This window comes from Lutra lutra, chromosome 8, assembly GCF_902655055.1.
Source record: "Lutra lutra chromosome 8, mLutLut1.2, whole genome shotgun sequence".
Lineage (NCBI taxonomy): Eukaryota > Metazoa > Chordata > Mammalia > Carnivora > Mustelidae > Lutra > Lutra lutra.
In genome coordinates this window covers 31,393,945-31,416,896 of record NC_062285.1, presented here as the reverse complement: position 1 = coordinate 31,416,896, position 22,952 = coordinate 31,393,945, and the positions used below count along the sequence as shown (strand labels likewise).

The 22,952-nt window shown below is 39.1% G+C and overlaps 1 protein-coding gene across 20 annotated transcripts in view; it reads left to right on the top strand.

Moving 5' to 3' along the window:
- The window catches only part of PARD3 (par-3 family cell polarity regulator), a 651,514-nt gene that overhangs the window by 487,349 nt on the left and 141,213 nt on the right, over positions 1–22,952 (top strand). For all 20 annotated transcript variants that reach the window (XM_047740436.1, XM_047740438.1, XM_047740440.1 and 17 more), the window contains one exon: positions 7,588–7,830. In XM_047740436.1, coding sequence (XP_047596392.1) covers positions 7,588–7,830 — 243 coding nt within the window. The remainder of the gene's footprint in view (positions 1–7,587; positions 7,831–22,952) is intronic.

Here is a 22,952-nt window from a genome sequence, read left to right as displayed (position 1 = left end):
TTATCTTCATCACGCATCATCCATTTTAATTAGTGAAAAGGGTGGTGAACACTGTGACAAGAGTCTAGAATTAAAATCATTAATTGATGTCAAGCTGAAGAGAGACTGTTAGCATGAATTTAGTGGCAGCGGGAAAGAAATTAACCTTATTACTTTATTTAGTATATTACATTATTTTGTGTATTGTTGTCCATGCAGGTTCAAAGCAAGTTCATTATCATCTTGGAAAATACTTTTTTTTTTTAACAAAAAGAAAAAGTGTGGATGTTTATGCTTGTACATAACAAATTGACATAAGTTCCTCACTTGTTAAAAGTCTTACAGAGTTTTTCAAGCTTTCATTTCATTTCTTTTTTTTTTTTTTTTTTTTTTACATTTTAAGAATCAGGAAATCATCCATGATGATGTTGCCCATCAGCCTCCGTCACTACAGCTGTCTGCCATCATTTAGGCCTCAGAATAGTTCTCTTGTTTATAACCACGAAGGACTGTCTGACATGCTTAAAGCAATAGACATTTATTTCTTTGGCTAAGTTTTAGGCTAATCAGTTACTTCTGTGATTGCTGAGGTTTGGCCCAAGATAAATTGGATGGATAATGCTGAACAACAACCTGACTGTTCAGAAAGACGAACGGCTCTTACATCTCAGAGATAATTTGTGACCTCAGGGTCATGATAAAAGAATAGAGGGGGTGTCCTTTTATAGCATCGACCATCTGGAACTATTAAAGGCTGAACTGCAGTGTACTCACTGTCTTTTTTTTAAGTTTCCTTAAGAAACTGTACTATTTTTATTAAGACACCAAAAATGTTTTCTCCCCTGAGTCAAATATTTCTTTTCTAATTAAATCTTTCCAGAGAGAATGAAAATATATCATATGTAAATATAACATGTTTGTGTTCCTAAGTCCCTTTTCTCACTTTAGATTACACAAGACATACAAGCATAAAAGTATGTAATAAAGAAAATCGTTTGTGTTTTCTGTTAATTTGACTGTGAATTGTCATGAAAACTCATAAAAGCCATCGTGCATTCCTGGTTTTAAAAATTTACTATTCAGGGCCATTTTCACGGTAGCAAGCTCATTAGCAGTAATTCCTAGAACGAACTTTAAAATGCGTATTGCAGGGCTTCTGGGCAGCTCAGTGGGTTGGGTCTCTGCCTTCGGCTGGGGTCATGGTCTCGGGGTCCTGGGATTGAGTCCCTCCTCGGGCTCTCTGCTCCGTGAGGAGCCTGCTTCCCCCTCTCTCTCTGCTACTTGTCATCTCTCTCTCTCTGTCAGATAAATAAATAAAAATCTTAAAAAAAAATAAATAAAACACATATTGGTCCAAGCTGGTAACCAGACTCATTCACCTATTACAGCTCTAGCCCCACTTCTGGGCCACAGGTGTGCTGGAGTTCCATTCTGAGGTTTTCAGCATGGGGTGAGCTGGGAGGGAAAGAGGGGCACAAATAGCTTTCATGGCTTTGGGGATGAATTCATTAGTGATGACAAGATAAACGATAAAAAATATAAGTTCTTATGTTATTGGAGCTTAGGAAAAAAACCTAATGTTTTTAGAAGGCGCTATAGATGTGACTGTAATGTTTATTGGATTCAGTGATTAGTGGCAATTAGTAATAGTGTACAAATTAGGGTAGAAGAAAGCAGATGAGAGCTAGGCTTTATGAATAATAGCTTGTGCTACCAAGCACTTCTTCTGAGCAATTGACTTGTTAGAAATTGACTTCCAAAATGAAGATGAGTTTCTGTGTAATCTGGAACAAAAGAACATTCAGTTTGGGGACCCATCAATAAGATATTGGAACTATTGTGCAAGAAGTTTGGGGAGATGATTTAGGTTCATGCTTCTCTTGAGAAGAGAATGTTCATATTCTTTTTTTCTGATGGTTTCTTTTCTGAACAGGGCTGCATTTTCCAACATAAGTAAGCTGGATTTTCTTCACTTTTAGTGAACTGAGGTTCAAGTACCATAGGGCTCATTTATAAAACAATCTGTTACTCCCTTTGATTTCAGGGGGGTCTCCAAATTCAGAGATTTTGACTTTATTTCTATTGTAGCCCTTCACATTCTACAGGTCCCCAAACTTCAAGACTTCTGCGAATGCCCAGCCACCCTGTAGTTAGGTGATTCTCTGATGGCGACCACATAGAGTAGAAAAGTGGGTTGTCAGTGGAGTAATCATAATTGAGCTTCAAATTAATATCCCATTGAGTTGAAGAAAGAAGTCATTTCTCTCTTCTGTAGTTTTTCTGGCTGAATACGGAGTCAAAAAGACAATATGATGCAAAGATTAAAAAGATCTCTGAACTTATATGAACTTTTCATCATGAATATCCAGTATTTAGTGGTAATCAGCTTTTATAATAACATCCTTGACTGTCATAATAGCTCCTAAGTGAATAAGTAGACTATAATAAGAAATTGAGTATAAATTTAGCTAAACTTGACATTACAATTTGACTTGCTATTTCTCTTATGTGTATTCTCTTTGTGGGACTTACTAGAATCTAGGACCCTTCCTGATAAAAATTGCTAACTTCCCACTAGTCTGTTATGAATTAAGACAATGATTGGTCCTCAGTTCAGGAGATAGGGTACTTCTTAGAAGGTTTGGGGAATATGTGAAGCATTTTTGCTTGCCCACATGGCTGGGGATACTACTTGCTGATATGTGGCTGGAACTAGTTGTGCAGGAAGTTTTGCAACAATAGTGAATTACCCTTTCTCAGATATCACTGGACCCCTATTGAGGAGCACTAAGCTAGGCAAATTTAGGTACTTCCATTTTATAGCTGGGAAATAAAGGAAATTAGAAATGATTGACTAGGCAAGTCCAAAATTTGGGTAAGCAGGACTGGCCTCATAATGATAGGCTCAATGTAAGAAGAAAAAAAGGGAGAAAAGTGCACATTTTGCTTGCAGTGCTATCTCACAGTTTTCCAGCTTCCTATTTTGAAATAATTTCAGATTACAGGAAGTTGCAAAGATGGCACAGGGAAATCTTGTATACTGTTCATCCAGTTTCCCCTAGCTGCTAAAATATCCATGTCTATAGTACAATGTCAAAACCAGAAAATTGTCACTGCTTCCATGTGTGTACATAGTTCTGTGTCATCTGGTCACACGTATGCTTCCTGTAACCAGCACTGCAGTCAAGAAGCAGAACGATTCCTTGGCAAAGACCTTCCTCGTGCTGTTCTTTATCATCACACTGCCCCTCTGCCCCGACTGTTGCTAAATCCCAGCAACCACTGGTCTCTTCACCTGGTCTTTAATTTTGTCATTTTGAGAACGCTATATAAATGAAATCTTATTTCAAATGTACTTGACTTTTTGAGATGGACTTTTTCTCCCCACATAGCATAATGCCCCTGAGGTCGATTCCAGCTGCTGTGTGTATCACTAATCTGTCTGTTTGTATTGCCGAGTAGTACTCTGTGATAAAGACGTACTTTGGTTTGTTTGGCTGTTCACCTGTTGTCGCATGTTTTAGTTACCTCCAGTTTTTGAGTATTTGAAACAAAGAGTCTTTGAACAATTGCATACAGGTCTTTGCATGGATGTAAGTTTCTATTTCTGTGGGATAAATGTCCAGAAGTGCAGTTGCTTGTGGTATAATAAGTGTATGTCTAGTTTTGTGAGAAAGTACCAGACTGTTTTCCACGGTGGCTGTACCATTTTACATTCCAACAGTAATGTATGACAGGTGCGGTTTCTTTACATCCTTGTGAGCATTTGATGTTGTCACTTTTTTATTTTAACTGATTAATAGATGTGCTCATTATAGTCCTAATTTGCATCTTGTGATGTTGAACATCTTTTATGTGCTTATTATTAGTATATACTTAAATTTTAAAAATTTTATTATGTTAAATAATACTTGTTTTATAATATATATTTTATATTATATATTAAATATATGTTTATACAATATATATTTTTATAACTAAGGATGTACCGTACAGTACATCCTTAGTTTTTGGTGTAGTGTTCCGTGATTCATTGTTTGCATATAATACCCAGTGCTCCATGCAATACATGCCCTCCTTAATACCCATCACTGGGCTCACCCATCCCCCCAACCCCTCCCCTCTAAAACCCTCAGTTTGTTTCCTGTAGTCCGTAGTCTCTCATGGTTGGTAGGAATGCAAGTTGGTGCAGCCACTTTGGGAGACATTGTGGAGGTTCCTCAAAAAATTGAAAATAGAGCTACCCTGTCACCCTGCAATTGCACTACTGGGCATTTACCCCAGAGATACAGATGTAGTGAAAGGAAGGGCCACGTGCACCCCAATGTTCATAGCAACAGTGTTCACAATAGCCAAATTGTGGAAGGAGCCAAGATGCCCTTCAAAAGACAAATGGATAAAGAAGATGTGGTCCATATACACAATGGAATATTTTTCAGCCATCAGAAAGGATGAATACCCACCATTTGCATCAACATGGATGGAACTGGAGGGGATTGTGCTGAGTGAAGTAAGTCAGACAGAGAACGACAATTTTCATACGATTTCCCTTATATGTGGAACGTAAGGAATTGCATGGAGGACAATATGAGAAGGAAGGAAAAAATGAAGAGACAGGATCAGAGGGAGAGTATTTATTTTTCAAAGAAATGTTGCTTCATGTCTTTTGCTCTTCTAATTGGATTGTATTTCTTTGTCTAGTTTTAAGTATTCTTTACATATTCTGGACATGAAGTATTTGTCAGATATGTGGTTTACAAATATTTTCTCTCAGTCTGTACTTATCTTTTCACTCTATTAATAGAATCTTTTGGAGAGGAAATGCTTTTAGTTTTGGTAATGTTCAGTTTGTATGCCTTTTCTTCATGAATGATGCTCTTGGTATCATTTCTAGGTATTATTCTCCAAGTGTTAGGTCCTAAGGATTTTCTCCTAATGTATTATAGTATTATATTTTTACATTTAAATCTGTAATTCATTTTGGATTAATTTTGTATAAGGTATGATGTGTAAATTCAGAGTGCTTTGTTTTGTAATGTTTTTGTTTTTGGCTAGGGACATTTAATTGTTCCAGCAGTATTTGTTGAAAAGAATGCTTTATTTCATTGAATTGCTTTTGCATAATTAAAAGGAATCAGTCAACCTTACTTGCTATTTCTGGTTCTTTCTTCTGTTCTGTTGATGTGTCTGTCCCTCAGTAGATTTCACATAGTCTTGATTATCATGGCTACATTCTAAGTCTTGGAATCAGGATGGGTGTTTTTTCTCTGTTTATTATTATTTTTTACAATTGCTTAGGTGATCTATCCTTTGTCTTTCCATATAAATTTAAAAATAATCTTGTCTATGGGGCGTGTGGGTGGCTTAGTCGTTAAGTGTCTACCTTCGGCTCAGGTCATGATTCCGGAGTCCTGGGATCGAGCCCTGCATTGGGCTCCCTGCTCAATGGGAAGCCTGCTTCTCCCTCTCCCACTCTCCCTGCTTGTGTTCCTTCTCTCACTGTGTCTCTTTCTGTCAAATAAATAAATAAAATCTTTAAAAAATAAAAATAAAAATAATCTTGTCTATATCTACAGGAATCTTCCTGGAATTTTTATAGGAATCATATTAAACCTGGATATCAACTTGGGGAGATATGACTTCTTTACTATGTTGAGTCTTTGATTCATGATCACTGTAACTCTTTTCAATTTTTTAGATCTTCTGTTACTTTTCATTAGCATTGTATAGTGTTTAGTATATAAGTCTTATACATGTTTTGTTAGAATGATAATCTCTGTATGTTTATACATATCTATAAACCAACATTTAGTTTTTATCTGTGTATCTATCTATTCCATTTTTTAGTGCTTATAAATGGCATTGTATTCTTAATTTCGGCATCCATGTTCATTGACAGCTTACATACAAAGATTTTTGGGTTTTTTGATGCTGTATGTTGTTGAACTTGAGCTTTAGTTGTAGGAGACTTTTGTAGATTCCTTGGGATTTTCTATGAATGCAGACCTGCAATGACATCATTATGTCGTCTACAGACAAGAATGGTTTTATTCCTTTTTTTCCAATCTGTTCTATACACCACCCATTTCTTTTCCGAGGCTCATTGCACTGTCTAGAATTTCCAGCCCTCTGGGGGACCAGCCATCCCTAGCCTTTTCCTAATCTTAAGATTCAGTCTTTCTCCATGATGTTTAATGTGTGATGTTACTTACAGGTTTTTTGTAGTTTTATCAGGTTTAGGAAGTTAGTTATGCTCTATAACCAGTTATTTTTTGAGAGCTTCTGCCATAATGGGTATTGAATTTTGTCAGATGGTTTTTGCTGCATCACTTAATATGATCATGTCCTTTTTCCTCTTTAATCTGCTGATCTGTTGATAACATTGATTGATCTTTGAATATTGAACCAGCCTTGAATTCCTGCAATAAACATCACTTGGCTGTGATGTATAATCTTGCTATAGAGTGCTAAATTCTATTTGGTGATATTTTTGTTAAAGATTTTTGCTTCTCTGTTCATGAAGGATATTGGCTCAGTTTTGTTTTGCTTTTTAATTTTTATACTATCTTTATCTGGCTTTTGTATCTTTTCTATATTCTTTTCAATATATGCCTATACATCATATATGCTAGCAGTGGTTTACCTCAAATATGAAGAAAGCAAAGAACTTTGCAGTAAAATGTTGAACTCAGTCGAACATATTGTTTTATATTCATAAGACTTCACTTTTAAGTATGCAGCTAAATTCGTAAGTATATAGTAGAAATACTTTTCCCAACAAAAATCATTACAATTCGATTGAGGGTTGTTTAATTATTTTTAGGTAGCTAAGATCAACTTAGTATATGAAGTATATCAATATTTTATAGGTTGAAAAGTCCTTTCTACCAAGTAGCTCAATAAAATCTTAGGAAATGTTTAAATGATCTTCAGTAAAAGTGGTTATTTAAGCTGTGTTTCTTAGTTATAACACAGATAAGTTTTATTTCAGAATTTGATTGGATACATACCTTCTTGTCCTTAGTCTCAGGATTTGCTGGTTCTGTATACGCATAAAATCAAAGCTGTTGTCATTAAACTGAGATCTTCTTTTGCCGTTAATAGAGAATTATGGTATGGATTCATGTTTAGGTTTCATAATGTATTGTGAAGGTAATATATTGTATGTGTACGATAGATTTATAGTGAGTAAGATGTATACATTAGGTTCCCACACATAAATTCATACATATATAGTCTCTGTGTGCGTGTGTGTGTGTGTGTGTGTGTGTGTGTAACTTTAAAAAAAAGAAAAAATTCATGAGTAAGAGTCAGGTGGATGCCTAAAACTGTCCCTGGTGAATTTCTAAAACTAATTAATAAATGGCAATTTAAGTTAAGATGTAAATCATGACTGTGTCTTATGGACATGAACAAAAGTTATCTAAAGTTACCATTTTAGAGAGTCCTTGACAATCTAAAATGACTATAACATCATTTATGCCATCAGTCTTCTTATAACTGCATGAAATAAAATGTATTTTACAACATATTTTGATGAATGTTTCTGTATGCAGTTCTTAGAAAAGGCATCATTTCTGTTTTTTCAATTTTGTTCTAATTTTACAGGATTCAAGCCAAAACTCGTGAATTTAGAGAGCGACAAGCTCGAGAGCGTGACTATGCTGAAATCCAAGATTTTCATCGGACATTGGGTTGTAACGATGAGTTGATGTATGGGGGCATGTCTTCCTACGAAGCTTCTATGGCTCTCAACACCAGACCCCAGAGCCCAAGAGAAGGAGATATGATGGATGCTTTGTATGCCCAAGTGAAGAAGCCACGGCATTCCAAACCTTCATCCGTAGACAGGTAGGCTCCGGGAGCAATCAAGGTATCGCTTCCAAATCAACTTTTATACAGTTTTTGACAAGGGAGTAGATTGTTCATCAGTCTTCGTACCAGGACTGCCTTTTATTAATGGCCTTTAGAAAGCTGTTGTGTCTAAAAGTATTGAGTTTATACAAATTGAAGCTTAATGGAAAGAGGAGCAGAGGTTTTGATAGCTTTTCTAATGATTCCAACATATTTCATCTTATCCTTAAATTGGTTTTAGACTGGAAAACTAACCTTTGAGTTTGTAACTCAAATAAAAAGCAGACTTGAAATTTTAGCTTTTCTACTTAAGCTGTATTTCCTTTTGTTGCTAACAAAGCCTGTAGTTACAGTAACTAAACAGGTGGAGATGGCCTGATTTGTTTGAATTATGAGTTACTTAAAGGGTCTCATTTTTTGGTGACATGATTTTCTATTATGGAAGAATTAGTGAATGAGATGTATAATATAGCCTCTCCGAATTGCTTGTTAATAGCCACAGACCAAGGTCTGATTATGTATAACAGTATAGCACAAAGGAGGGAAAGGTTGACTCTATATATTAGTGACTACGTATTTATTTCTTGCTGCCTCTATGGTTATATATTTATTAGTGGCTACATATTTTAAATTCTGAACTATTTTAAAAACACATTTTTCTACCTATCCATTTATATGTTCAAACACCTTTAAAGTTTAGTTCACGAGGAAAATAATTCTCATTTATTTTTATCTGCACTATATATGCATGTTATTTTCATAAACAATATACTAATCTCATCATATATTATAATGCTTTCTTATAATCATTGCTCTCAAGGGGAGCTGGCTTTGAACATTCAAAGTAGGTTTCACTTAAAAGGTGTGGTTCTCAAGCTTTGACTTGTATCAGAATCACCTGGAGAGTTTCTTCAAACACATATTGCTTAACCCTTCCCCGAATTTTGATTTAGCAGGCATGAAGGGAGCAGAGCCTATCATTTGCATTTCTAACAAGTTGTTGAGTCTGAGGTTGCTCTCCAGTGCTGCACTTTACCAACCCTTGCAAGTCTAGGGATGAGAGGAAATTAGTTCGTCTCTAGCACCCACCTGTGATTTGGCTGCTACATTTTGCAGGTGTTCTGTGTTTTAGTTATTTACTTCCAGCTTTGATAGAGGTTTGCAAATGTAACAGGCAACCTTCAGGCAAACCCAGAAGGAAGCATTTTATAAAGAGTAGCAAAAGGAGAAGCAGGCCTTAAGGTAAAACTGTAGTCAGATTGTTTTTCTGTTTTCTTTCTCTTTCTTTTTTCTTTCTTTCTTTTTTCTCTCATTCCTTCTTTCTTGGCTTTAGGTTTTCTTTATTATTTTATGAAAATCTATTTGATGTTGACTGTAATGAATAAGTAATGTAAGTTAACACAGAAGGGTTATGCTTTATTTAAACCCCTTTGGTGTGGTCATCCAGAAAGTTCAAAGTGCTTGTTAACCAATATCGATGTGTCAGGACTCAAAGAATAAGGTCATTATCAGTAACAGTGACATTTTTATACTGAACTTCTTTTTGCTCTACTTGTGAAAGCTGCTTGTAGAAGGTCAAATAGCACTTGAAGGCCATGACTGTCCCATCAAAAGTGGTTTTCTGGGGGGGAGAAAGGACAACAGAAACATTGGCATGGCCTTTTAGTAACTTTGGGAAGAACTGAAAGAAAATTAATGTTGTATTGATCAGTGATAAAAATATTAATCATTCCCAGCACCTCCCACATGTAGTTTGGAAATCTAGTAGGTGGTACACGTGCTTATAGGGGCTACCAAGTCCCAACTGACAGGAGAGATGGGAGCCCGGGGTGGGCGGGGGAGGGAGGGGGTTGGTGTGTGGCGATCTCTCCAGCCCCTGAAGGCCGGAGGCAGTTGTTTCAACCCCCAGTTGAAAAACCCGAGCCCCACAGCAGGAGTCTCTGTCTCCCCTGACAATTTCTGCACATTTTCAAAAGGACTTAAGTGCTCAGAGCACCATCTGCTACTGGGCTCCAGCATCCCCGGCTGCCATCTCAGCTCTGTACCAGGCTGACCCCCTACTGCAACTCAGCCTCCTCAACTAATTTCTGTCAAAAACCCACTTGGTGAGACGTTTCAGGAGAGACTTTTGTTTTGGGGACGAGTCATACCAGGCAGTGAACAGCTCAAAAATCAAATCATGGATAGTGTTGTATCCAGAAGTCCCCCTCAGCCTCACTCAAGCATGGCCTAGGCAGCTGGGTACCACTGGGGACCTCAGACTCTACCCATTTGTGCCCCCAAAGGGTGATTGGACTAGAGGATTTCTAAGGCACTGCCAACTCAAGAGAGAGAGACTTTATTTTTTCTTTGAAAAGGATCACAGGAACTTCTTAGTTTTCTGTAATTCTTGTTTTTATGGAGAATAACATGTCTACCAAACAATACATTAGTAATAGAAAAAGTTGGGTGTCATCTCACCTGTAAAGTACTTCTTTACCAACTTGTCATCGAATATGAATGTGGCTTGGAAATAACAGCATCCCCTCCATTGTCTTTTCCCATCAGAAAGTGGTGGGAAAGTGGTTCTCAGACTTGAGTGGTAATAGAGAATCTTTTTTAAAGGACAATCTCTTGATACTGCAGTATGGAATTAAATAGTTTTGATTATAATGTTACTTAAATATGTATAAAAATAAAATAGGGCTAAACTCCTTCTGTTTACAGCCATTATACAACTATAAAACCAAACGTCTTTACAAATTAAATACAAACAAAACAGCAAAACCATTACATTCAAATGAGCAACATTAATTTAATGTGGCCAGTAATGTGTTTTAAAATCTAAACTCTTGCACAAATCATTAATATGGTGGTGGCTGCGCCATGGAAGGTTCATTTGAGTTTGTGTGCCTACCCTCACACGCCCAGGGCCGACTCCTTTCTCCACCCATTTTCTCTGCAAGACTTCTGCAGTTCTGCGAGCTCCCTCCTGTCTGCCGCGTCCCGGCCTCTTTACCTGTGAAGTCCAACTTGCTTCGGGTATCAGTAACTTGAGGCAGTGAAAATGCCATTTCTGGGTGCCTTCGTGTTTGGAAACTTAAATTCAGACAGAGATGCCTTATATTGAGATATAATCATTCAGATGAAAACAGAAAAAGCTTGCCACTCCTCAGAATGTGTCACCTGGGGCACCTGGGTGGCTCAGTGGGTTAAAGCCTCTGCCTTCAGCTCAGGTCATGATCCCAGGGTCCTGGGATCAAGCCACTCTTTGCTCGGCGGAGAGCCTGCTTCCCCCTCTCCCTCTCTGCCTGCCTCTCTGCCTACTTGTGATCTCTATCAAATAAATAAATAAATAAACTCTTTTAAAAAATGTGTTTCCTGTACAAAGAATATACCCAATAAAGAAACTCCCATCAGTTAATTAAATTTCACCAAGATTTGTAATTGGTGAACTGGTACAACTTTATGATTCAGATTTCTGGATTTCACGGGAGTGTAGGTAGTCAGTGGACAATCTGAAGTATAGCCTGCGTCTGTTTCTGGGGTTTTTCACTGTTCGCTGAGACAGCGGCATTCGGAATTTCATCGCTTAATCATTTTGATTGATCGTATGGTCGGAAATGTGCATCTGTTAGCCCCACACGGAAATACCCAGGGTTAATTTGTTAACCGCTGTGAATTTGATGTCAAAATAGGATACTTTTTCCATTTGCACAGATTATTTGTAAAATGCTTTCTTTTTTTTTTTTTTTTTTACGGGGTACCTTCCTACTATATTTTCATCCCAATTTAGTTTGATTGACAAATGAACTCTTATCCGACTGTCTGTGTTGGTCACAGTGTCATCGTTACTACTCTCCATTAATGCCCTTGGTAACATTTTGACTTCTCATTTTGGGTTGATGCTAACGAGAAGCCAACCCTACCCTTCTGTTTTATGTGAATAACAAGGCTTAAGCTCACAAAAATACGGGCGCACGTACATTTTATCCTGATTAGAACCAGAGACCTCAAAGATTTAGCTATGTAAATGATTCATAATCCTATACTTCTTTGGCAAGATTGTATTTCCTGCTTGATGATTATATCTTCGGTTGGCTAGATCCATGAGAGGCTGATATGGTACTCTCTGATGTATTTCTTCCTACCGCAGAAGACATCCCAGCTGCCTACCCAATAGCTTTTCTCTACTTTCTCCTCACTTAATAGTATCCCAGTTTTGTTCAGGCTGGCAAAATGCCCAGATAAAAATTCAATTTCCCAGGCTCCTTTGCAGTGAAAGGTGCTTATGTGACATCATTCTGACTAATGAGTCAGAAGCGGATCTGGATAGAACTTTTTCTGTAAAGCTAGTTTTTTTCTGATGGGAAAAAATGGAGCCAACTCAGCTTTTTCCCTTTGCCATTTCCCCTCCTTCCTGTCTAGAACTTAGGTACGTACTCCAAGGTGGGGTTTATCTAACAGTCTTGAAGATGAAGGCTACATGGAGGAAGAGGGAAGGGGCCCATTCCCTTGGACAGCGAATGGCTCTAACTCCGGCATGCCCACCCTCCTTGCGACCTGTGCAACTGAGTCTCTTACTTGTTTAGGTTACTCTCCATCATTTCTGTTCCATGGAGCAAAATAGCGTTTGGAGCCTAGGAAATTATGCACACAAGAGCCCAAAGGGAATAATCATCCTTAGATCAAGACTGTCTGAAGAACTATCCCCTGGTCAAATCATGTCCACAGTATTATGTATTAAGTAGTGGGCAAATTTATTTTCTAGTTTTGCTCACTTAGCTCTTCTACTTTTCACTTTATTTAGCCTGTACTTAAATAAATATTATCAGTCAGATGTCTGCTAGCATAACATCCTTCTTGACTCTAATAACAGCACCATCTCCCAGCAACTCCTGCGTCTCTCAACAGTCAGGCTACAAAGTGTAACGTACAAGAGCCTGAGCTATGGGAAATACTGCCCGAGTTTGGTTCTGGGTTCTTACACCATCAGCTGTGTAAACTCTCTGCTTCATTTTCCCCATCTGTATAATAGGGATAATAATACACTTACTTTATCAGGCTCAGGGGAGACTAAGTCTGTTAATACATATAAAGCTCTGGGGCACCTGGGTGACTCAGTCGATTCAGCACCTGACTCTTGATTTCTGCTCAGGTCATGATCTCAGGGTCATGGGATCAAGCCCCGCATGGGGGTAGCAGTGGGGCGGGGGCAGGTTCATGCTCAGCAGAGAGTCTGTTTCTCTCCCTCTCCCTTTTCCCTTCCCCCTTCTCCCACTCCCACATGTGTGCTCTCTCCTTCTCGCTATATATAAAATACATAATAAAAAAAATATGTAAAAAGGACTAGCCCTGTCCCTGGTCCACAGTAAACCCTATTTAAGTGTTTGATGTTGCTGTAGTTTGTTAGGAAATGGGCATTTTTCCCTCAGGAAAGTGCAGCAGCCCCACCTGGGTACAGAAACAAGCAAAGAATAGAACTGAAATGAATTAAGATCACTTTTATTCCTTACACACAGACATACTTGTAAAAGTGTGGGCATGCAACTCTGCTGACACCACTTTAGTCACTAAATAGCTTGGTCTCTAGGTATTCTTCATAAACCACATCACATCGTGACCATTTCTCTTTAAATTAGGACATACTGGATTTGGTATGAGGCCTTGTGGAGGCCTGTATAAATACTTGTAAGTGCTGGGTACTGTAAAATGGCTTACTTGAGAATAAGTAGGGGGGATAGTTGGTGTAAGAATGTGATCTCTCAATTGATTTCAGTCCTTTGACAATTTGAAGGTCTTCATTTTGTACTTTCATGAAACTCTTTGAAGTTCTTAGTGTTCTACTTTTATGAAGTTCTGGTGGATTCCAAGCTAGCCAAGTTCCATGGAGATATGGAGACTTGAACTTCTGCAACCTTGTCTAAAATTTTGACATTTCTATTTACATCAGGTTATCTCCAGGCAGGGTGGATGGGCAGGAATCACAATCTTGACTGTCCCAGACCACATTCTAGAATAGTGATTTTTCAAATTTTAGCATGTATACAAGGAACCTGGAATGCTTCTCACAAATGCAGGTTTTTGACCTCCCCTCATATTCTGATACAGTAGGTAAAGTAGGGGACTCAGAACCCACATTTTCAGAAAGCATCTCAGTTGACTATAATGCAACGGGTCCATTCACCCTTTGGGAAGCACTACCTTTGGGCTAATGAAAACAAATAAACAAACAAACAAGATGAAATGGAACTTGGATGTTAGTTCATTTATTAAGGTCTAACAGTGAAGCTATAAAGTAATTTATAGTTTGTGTTTGGGCACTGCTTTACTGTTCACCTATGGCTAGATAATCATTTTGTTTAAAAGGTCAAGTACAGGTATGGTATTCATATGCTTTATTCAGTATTTCTTGACACTTAGCCAGAAGTTTCTTTTCATGTAAGTTACACAGCTGCAATTTTAAAAGCTTCATATGCTTTGAATTCTAACAAAGAAATGATGAAATGCTGGTTGATCATATTTTTATTTACTTGAGGACACCAAGCAATTCATATTTTTATATCCAGATACCAGAATCCGTAGTTAAAAACTCTACAGAAAAACAGCTCTAATGGACATTTGCTGACTGTCACCATGTGATCATTTGCCACCAAGAGTGCATTGTCCTCAAATATAATTGAAATAAAATAGGTAGTATGCTGCTATAAGTCTAAATAGCAGGAAAATGGTAGGCTAGACTCCCCCAGCTTGTTCAGGACACCTTAATGGAAACATAAATACCATAATCATATGCTTTTTGCATGCATTTTACCACTAAAAAGAAAATGTGGATTTTAAAAGAAAAGACCTTTGTGAACGTTTTTTCCCCCCATTAAAACTGAAATCCAGTTGTGTCAAAAGGAAGTGTGACAAAGAACAAAACTAATTTTCTTAGATATAGGTAGTTATTAAACAAGTGCTCTTCTTAAAATGTTGGGTCACATAACAAAGTTGCATTTGGATTCAAAAAGTCAAATGCCACTTTATTTAGTTACATTTACTCGGTATTAGTCATCCCTGCTTTTCTCGAAATGGGAGAAAGTCATTCTTGAAGGTAGTAAATCTCATCGTCATGATGAGTTTTGCAGGTTGGTGCCATTGCTAATTCATGTGCTCCACCCGCCCTTCTCAGTGCCCTTAGCAATCCTTTCCTGACCTTGGCTGGCTCCATTCACCTCAGCAAATGTACCAAACTGGGTTGTTCCCTTCAACATATCTCTGTTGTCCAAACCGACCACCCACCTCCATCTTTGTCCCGGCTCCTTCCCTCTCCCTACGTGCTGCGGGTCAACTCTCCTTCTTCTAGGCCAGTTCTGTGCACAATCTGCCAGCCCCGTTCTGCGCACACTCTGCCAGCCCCGTTCTGCAAGGAGCTGGCTCGCTCCATGAGTCCTTCTCAGCCCCTCCTTCAGCCTATGTCTCTCTGCTCGCTCTTCCACAGAGCGGGTAACTATGTAGATGTCTTTATCATGCTATTAAAAAAAAATCCTTTTTTACCCTCTAGCTATTTTTACCCTCTAGCTATTTACTGCCCTATTTTTCCTCTTCACTTCTAATCCAAACTTCTTGAAAGATTAATCTAGATTTGATGTAAACTAGATCTGGGTCTTCTTTCCCACATCTCATTCCTTCCACATGGCAGGCCCAATAATGGCCTCCACCCCCACACCTCTACTTCATTCCCAAGCCTGGGAACAACTGAATATATTGCTCTATCTATCCAGCAAAAAGGACATGGAAGATCTGATTGAGTTAATGATCTTAAAATGGGGAGATTTTCCTAGATTATCCATCCCAGGGGCCTCAGGGGAATTACAAGAGTCATCATAAGTGAAGGAGGGGGACAGGAGAGTCAGTCAGAGAGAGATTTGAAGATGCTGGTCTGTTGACTTTGAAGACAAGAAGGGACCACAAGACAAGGAATGCAGGTAGATACTAGGAGTTGGAAAAGGCAAGGAAATAGTCTCCCCTAGAGCCTCTAGAAGGGACATAACACTGCTGATAGCCTGATTTTAGGCCAGTGAAAACCATTTTGGACTCTGACCTCCAAAACTACAATATAATTATAGTTTCCTATTGGTCTCCTAGTTTCCTGATCCAGTAAACACTTTAGTACTTTCCATTTTGGATCCCTCTGTGGCATTCCTGGAACTCTGTCCTCTGTGTTTCTATGAATGGTACCTACTGCCTGTTGCTTCCTACTTCCTATAGGACTGTTTCTTAACTGTCCTTTTAAGGATTCTCTTCTTGCCTGCTAAGTTTGAATTCTTTAGGGAAATAGCTCTGGATTACTGCTATTCCCTAATGTGGGTTTTTTGGCTGAAGTTTTAACTACTGTGTGGCACTGGTGATGGGTAACCCGTCTTAGCCCAGTCCTTTCCTTTAAGCTCCAGACCCTTGGAGCTAACTACCAGCTGGGGTGTCTGCTTCCTGTGTCTGTCAGGAACCTAAACCCAACCTGTCCAAAAGCCAAAGTCATCACTTTCATTCCAAGCTTGTTTTAGTTTCATGGGCCTAATCTCCAAGAATACTATCCCTAGATTTACTCAAGACATAAACCTTTCTTAGGCAGCCAGCCTCCCTTCCTCTACCTCATTCAGTGACAGAGCCTACCAGTTTTACATGCTAAACAATTCCAAATCCTTTCTGTCCTTCCGCACCATGACATATAGCAAGAGTATGCTAACTCATCTCCTTGCTTGAGCTCCAGTCTTGTTTTTCCCCAGATTCCTACTTTTCCCAGTACCTGGAGTCTTCTACACAAAATAAAGATCGGACGCCCATTCCCTTGGTTAAAATTATTCCGTCGCTGTTCATTGTCTCCATGACGCAGTCCGAACCCTCAGCATGGCGTCTGTGGGTCTCCAAGACCTCCTGTTTCATCCTCCTTACTAATTATGTCAGACTGTGTCATATTGGTTCATGTCCTACTTTCCTAACAGAGGATCTTCTAGAAGTATAAACCCAACTTCATGAAATACGTGGGTGAATTAAGTGGTTCTTTGGTCGTTATATGTTGTGTAAACGTTACATTTTGGTGGGTTAAAACAAGCAATCACCGTTCATTAAGCTATTCTAATATAGTTAGAGATGCAGCAATTAAATTAAAGGCTGAGGTGACATAAACAACCCAACAAATGAAATCTTGAAAGTAATGAAGCCATAAATAAGGTCATGGCTAATTTTAAAGACTTCTTGTTTAATTCTTTTTGTTGATTAACATTGCCTGAAACCACAATTTGTTTGTAGAAGTAACGTGTAATGGCGGTTGTTTATTTATATATTTATTTTAGCCTTGGAGGAGATTTAAATATTCCACAGAAATATGAGGATAAGGGAAAACCATCTTAGACCTTGGTAGTCATCAGACAAATAATTTTCCAGCACAGTGTGTTCGCTTTTGTTTTAATGTCTTTCCCTTTGCAGGGCACTGAACTTTTCGGCCTTTGATGGTGAGCTGGCCGCACTGTGGTCGAATCTGCTTGAGCTGTTTGAGATTTCATTTGTTTTTAGCTTTCTAACAGAAGCTCCAAGATCCTGCTTTAAATGCAACTCGGCATGATAACTCATCTTTTTATTCTGTCCCAACCTCCTGGCCCTCCTGTCCTGTAGACAATCCAAACCCACGGACTCAAGCGCCAATCTTACTGGTATATAGTGGTCTTAGGTTGGCATTATTTTCTTTCTTGCTCCTGAACAAAGCTGGGATATCAGTCAACTATTAATATAAATTCATGAGGATTTACGTGGAGCCCTGTTGTGAGATGCATTTTCAACTTTGGGGGAGACTTTATCAAGACCTGAATCCAAATCCATTTTTAAATTAACTTCCCAGATGTTCTAGAGCTTTTCCTCGGGCACCCCAGCCCTCGGTGTGGATAACTATCTGATTAGTCTCTATTGGCTGCTTCATTCCTTTTCTTTCCATCAGTTCCTTGTTGGTTGATTTTTGTAACTTAAGGAGAAGCAGTAGTTGATTGAAAAATGTTTGTTGCATTTTCCAATCAAGGAAGTGTTTGGGGAATCCTTAGTGTGTCTCCCACTAAAATAGATGAGTATATAGACATGTGGAAATTCTAAGCTTTCTGTATTGTTGCAGAATAGAAAATGACTAGATAATTCATATGTTCTATGAACATGTAGTAATTACATATAGTTGAGATTGCATAAAAGGGATTCATGTTCATAGACTGAATGGATCAATGAATGAATGTTTATTGGTATATATATACATTTCTGTAAAACTCACAAATATTTTTAAAAGTGAATTTTCTGTATCAGTTTTTATCTTATATTATTAATTCTACCTAATACATTATAAAGGGTTATAAGATCGAATCCCTAGGAATACAGAGTTTTTAAAATGTTTGTTCTCAAAAGAAAATATTTCAGGTCCAGGCAAGTATCTTGTAGGTGATTCTTTTTGGTGAGGTGTCGGGATGGGTGGGGGGGGCTCTTTCAGCTTAACTTTTTTTTTTTTTTTTTTTTTTTACAAATGTATTATAATTTTAGAAGTTGAACAGATGTTATTGGGCAAGAAATGAATCTTAATCTGAATTTGTGCTTTTTTAGTACCCTGGTTTAACTGAAATTCTTGGTTACCTCCAAGAGAGGCCCACCTGGCCCAGCCCCACGTGCTATTAACCTTCCGGTGGGGGGTGGGGGGTGGGGTGGGGAGAGTGGCAGGGCGGGTGTTGGCAGGTGCTGACTGCACCTGAAGCAAAGGAAAGACCAACAGGCCACTGAATGAACCCAGCTCACAGCAGAACTCAGATGATCTGAGCTGAAGTGAGCTGAAGAATACAGCGTTCAGGAATCTGGAGGATTTCCTGCGTGTGCATGAATTCAGCCTAAAATCTTGTGACTTAGCATTGACTGGTAATGTCAATCTGGATCGAGGAAATAGTATAACATCTGAATTAAAGTATATGTTCAAAGATATCATGCTCAGAACTTTAAAGCATATCTGGCAGCTCAGATGAAGGACTAGCAGTTTCAGTTAGAGAATCTTTATTTTGTAAACTTTACCATGGATTCTGTTTATTCTAATTTAGATATAAATCAGATTTGCCTAAATTTTATTTAGAGGAGACTCATTTGCTGATTTGAATGCAGTCAGATTAGAAAATTATTCTTCTAAAGTCCCTTCAGATAAGTCCCCCTAAAATCTCATTTCTGCTATAAATTTGTAAGGAAAAAAATTTGATAGTGAAAAGATAAATTCCTCTATAGATTTTCAAAGGTTATGAATAGTGGTATCTGAAATAATTATAAATCACCCACCTACAAAAAATACTGCTATCGTTTCATGTTGACCTCATATAATTCTGAATTGTGAAAAAATATTTTAAAAATAAAAAATTATTTTGTCTTTGAGAAGAAAAATGTGATTTAGAAGAAAAAGTTTGCCATATCAGAACTTACTCATCACTATGACCGGAACACAATTCCCTCCAAATAAATCTGTTTAACAACCAAATAGCAGATATCTTTTGCCTCCGTTTTCTGGTCTCTGCTTTGCTACTTAATAGGTCATTTAATGCCGGGTACAAAGCAGTAGTCTTTTGAAGGTTATATAATAAACTGGACCTGCATCAGGCACTTAGGCAGAGACATAGTCAAGTAAAATTTTAACTCCAAATATATTTTAAATTCTAATGGTGCTTAGAATTCCCAGGGGCACCTGGGTGTCTCAGTCATTTAAGTGTCCAGCTCTGGATCTCAGCTCAGGTCTTGCTATCAGGGTTGTGAGTTCAAGCCCCACATTTTTTTTTTTTTTAAAGAATTCTTTAAAAAGATTGGGGGGAGTGGGAGGGGTGCAAATGAAACTGGGCAGTTTTGGAGGACATAGGTGAGGGAATTAAGGACTGTTTAATCCCTAGGAGTGCCATAAAACTAGTCATTGTGGTTGTGGACAGTTAATGGTGAATTTCTGGCAGTTGGCAGTCAGTGACATGAGCCATGAGGATTTTCTCTCAATTTCACAAAGTCACCATGTGGCCTGTGGGGGAGAGCAGGAGGACTTAGAAAAATGACTAAAATTCTGTATAATTAAAATTCTGATACAGAAGAGTTTTGTTTTTGGGTTTGCAAGCTGCATTAGCATAACTTTTTAAAAAACCACCCCTTTTGTAACAGAAACTAAAGCTGAGGATAAATACTTATTTCTAATTATTCTTTTTCTTCCATTTCCTTTTTCCCTTTAGTTTGTATGTTTAAGCTTTGTGAAATATTCAAGGGCTTACAGTTTTTTAATAAGCCCAAGGTTTTTGTACATTCCCATCTTATAGCCCCTGGGGCTGGTCATCTCCCTCCCCAGCAGTTATCCGCGGGGCTCCTGGGTGCTGAAAATTGTGGAAACATCTGGGATATGGAAATGAGCAAGACCTCATTTACCTCCCAGGTTCCTCTCACTTGGTGTCACCTAAGAGACCATACACAATATATTGCACACAGACTGATAGGAATTAGGTAGGATGCTAAGGAGATTGACTCAGGTTGGGGAAGGGAAGGCTTCAAAGACATGATGTGCTTGCCTCCGAAGTGGGTCAGAGCTTTTAGATCTATATATCTATAAATATCTATAATATATAGCATCATATGCATATTATAGCATGTAAATATATAATGTTTAGTATAATAAATACATGATATATTATTTGTTATAATATATAAATAATAATATAGTATTTAATAAAATACATAGATATATCACATATATGCAATCTATATAAATATAAAATAAAAAATAAAAATTTGTAAGATGTTGATAAATAAAAATCTTTACATATATATTTATCTAGTTTTGACTGCCAATGCAGCCTAGTTAAGGCACTCGATTTATATATGTGCTCCTGGTAAATATGAAATGTGGTCAACATTTCCCTGTGTAGATTCTTTAATACATCCTGTGCCTAAAAGCCACTGGCAGTATTGCTGTGGCTTTTCTCTCTGAGCGGTCTGATGCTTTGGAAGGATTTATGGATTTTGGCACATGAGGCTTGCCTAGCCTTTAGGGCCCTTGGTGTCTTCAGCTCTCAGTTAGGTGGGGCCTTGAGGCCTGCAGGATAATGAAGTAGAGCCTGGGCAGGCAGAGACGCTCTGCCCCATCGGGCAGGTGGTTTCTACGAGAGCAGACCCAGGATTCAGGGGCCATGAGTGAGAGCTGTGGTTGGGGATACTGACCTTATGGATCCAAAGTAGGTTTGTAAGAATATTTATGTTTTTCATATAGTATGGCTCAAAACACCTGAAGAATCTCTTTGCAGTATCCCCAGGCCTGTAGGCTTTGCTGGATCCACAAGGGACATGGGACTCTGTTAGTTAGTGGCAGTATCTGTTGAACACCTGCTAGACGCAGACTACCTTGCCAGGCCAGTTCAGAAATGCTGGCAGATCTTGTTTTCCCTTTGATATTATGTTTAAGGAATTTTATTTGCATCTGGGAGAGCCCCAGTAATCCATCTTTGAGAAAGATAAATCCAAAATGTGCTGCCCCAGTTTCTTTTAAAGTTTAGCACGTCTTTTTAAAAAAAATATAAAAAAATATTTTAAAAATTTATTTATTTATTTGAGAGTGGGAGAGAGAGATTGCAAGGGGGAGGAACAGAGGGAGAGGGTCAAGCAGATTCCACCCTGAGCATGGATCCTGATGCGGGGCTCGATCTCACAACCCTGAGATCACGACCTGAGCTGAAATCAAGAGTCAGACGCGTAACTGACTGAGCCACCCACGTGCCCCAGAACCAGCCCATCTTTGAATTGTCTTGCTTTTTCTATTTCTAGCTTTTATACACAATTAGGGCAAACTGGAGATAGGTGTCGTGTTATCCCCACTGACTGAGGGGTTTGTGATGATCAGCGGTCCCATCGGACTTACAACTGGCTGATTTTTTTTTTAAAGATTTTATTTATTTATTTGACAGATCACAAGTAGGCAGAGAGAGGGAGAGAGAGGGGGAGGAGGAAGCAGGTTCCCCTCTGAGCAGAGAGCCCGATGTGGGGCTCAATCCCAGGACCCTGAGATTGTGACCTGAGCTGAAGGCAGAGGCTTTAACCCACTGAGCCACCCAGGCACCCCACATCTGGCTGATTTTTTGAAGGGCAGGTGCTCTGGGTCTTACCGGGACGTCCTTCACAGCTATTGCATGAGACCGTGACTCTCCCACTTTTCCTCTAGTACAGTACTGAAAACATTTACAAGTCCAGTGACTATGCCAAGGCCACACACGTACATATATGCAGTGTTGGATATGATTGTGTTCTCAGAGAGCTGAAAATTCTGGTGATAAGCTCCACTGTCTTAGGAGAACCCAGACCTGAGGCAAGTGCAAGCCAGGGCCTCTGCCATCTCCCCATCGATGGAGAGCCAGGCGGCATCCCTGCTCAGGGGCTGATGTCCTTCCTGAGGGCACTCTGGGCTCTCCCCAGGCTTGCACTAGCCACCAACTAGCCACCAGGGCAAGTCCTCCCACATGGCCTTTGGCTTGAAACTTTGCAGCCAACAGTGGGAAGGACGGCGTCCGGGAAGATAGGAGTCAGGGCAAGGAAGACAGGCTAGTTGACCACGAGTTGGTGTATCGTTCCAGGCAAATTCTGGGACCTCACAGGCGCCACAGGCTGCAGCCCTGAGGAGGGAGTGAGTCGCAGGTGCTTCTGTGGCAGAAGGCCACACCCGGGAGCACTCCCCTGTGAAGGCCTCAGCTGCCTCTGAGGGGTCCTGGCTCTGTCCCCGAAGCAGCTAGGGCTCTGGGCCAGGAGCAGGCGGAGCCACCAGCAGTGATTAAAGGTGGTTAATGTGAAGAAATGCAAATAATTTAAAATTGCAATGCTCCCCCCGTCCTTTCCCCGCACTCCCTAATTACCTTTTCTGCTTTATTTTTCTGACTAGTGCTTACGCTGTTGTCCTAGGGCCTAGTCAGACTTTCAAAACACTGTTTATCCTCCATCTCCTACAACTAGACTGAAGTTCCCTTTCAGGTAGGAGTCTTTGTCTGTTTTGTCCGCGGCTGTAGTCCAAGTACTGGCATATGGTCATTCGAATATGTTAAATGAAGGAATGAATAAACCAAGCTCTCCGTCAGCACAGGAAAGGCAGT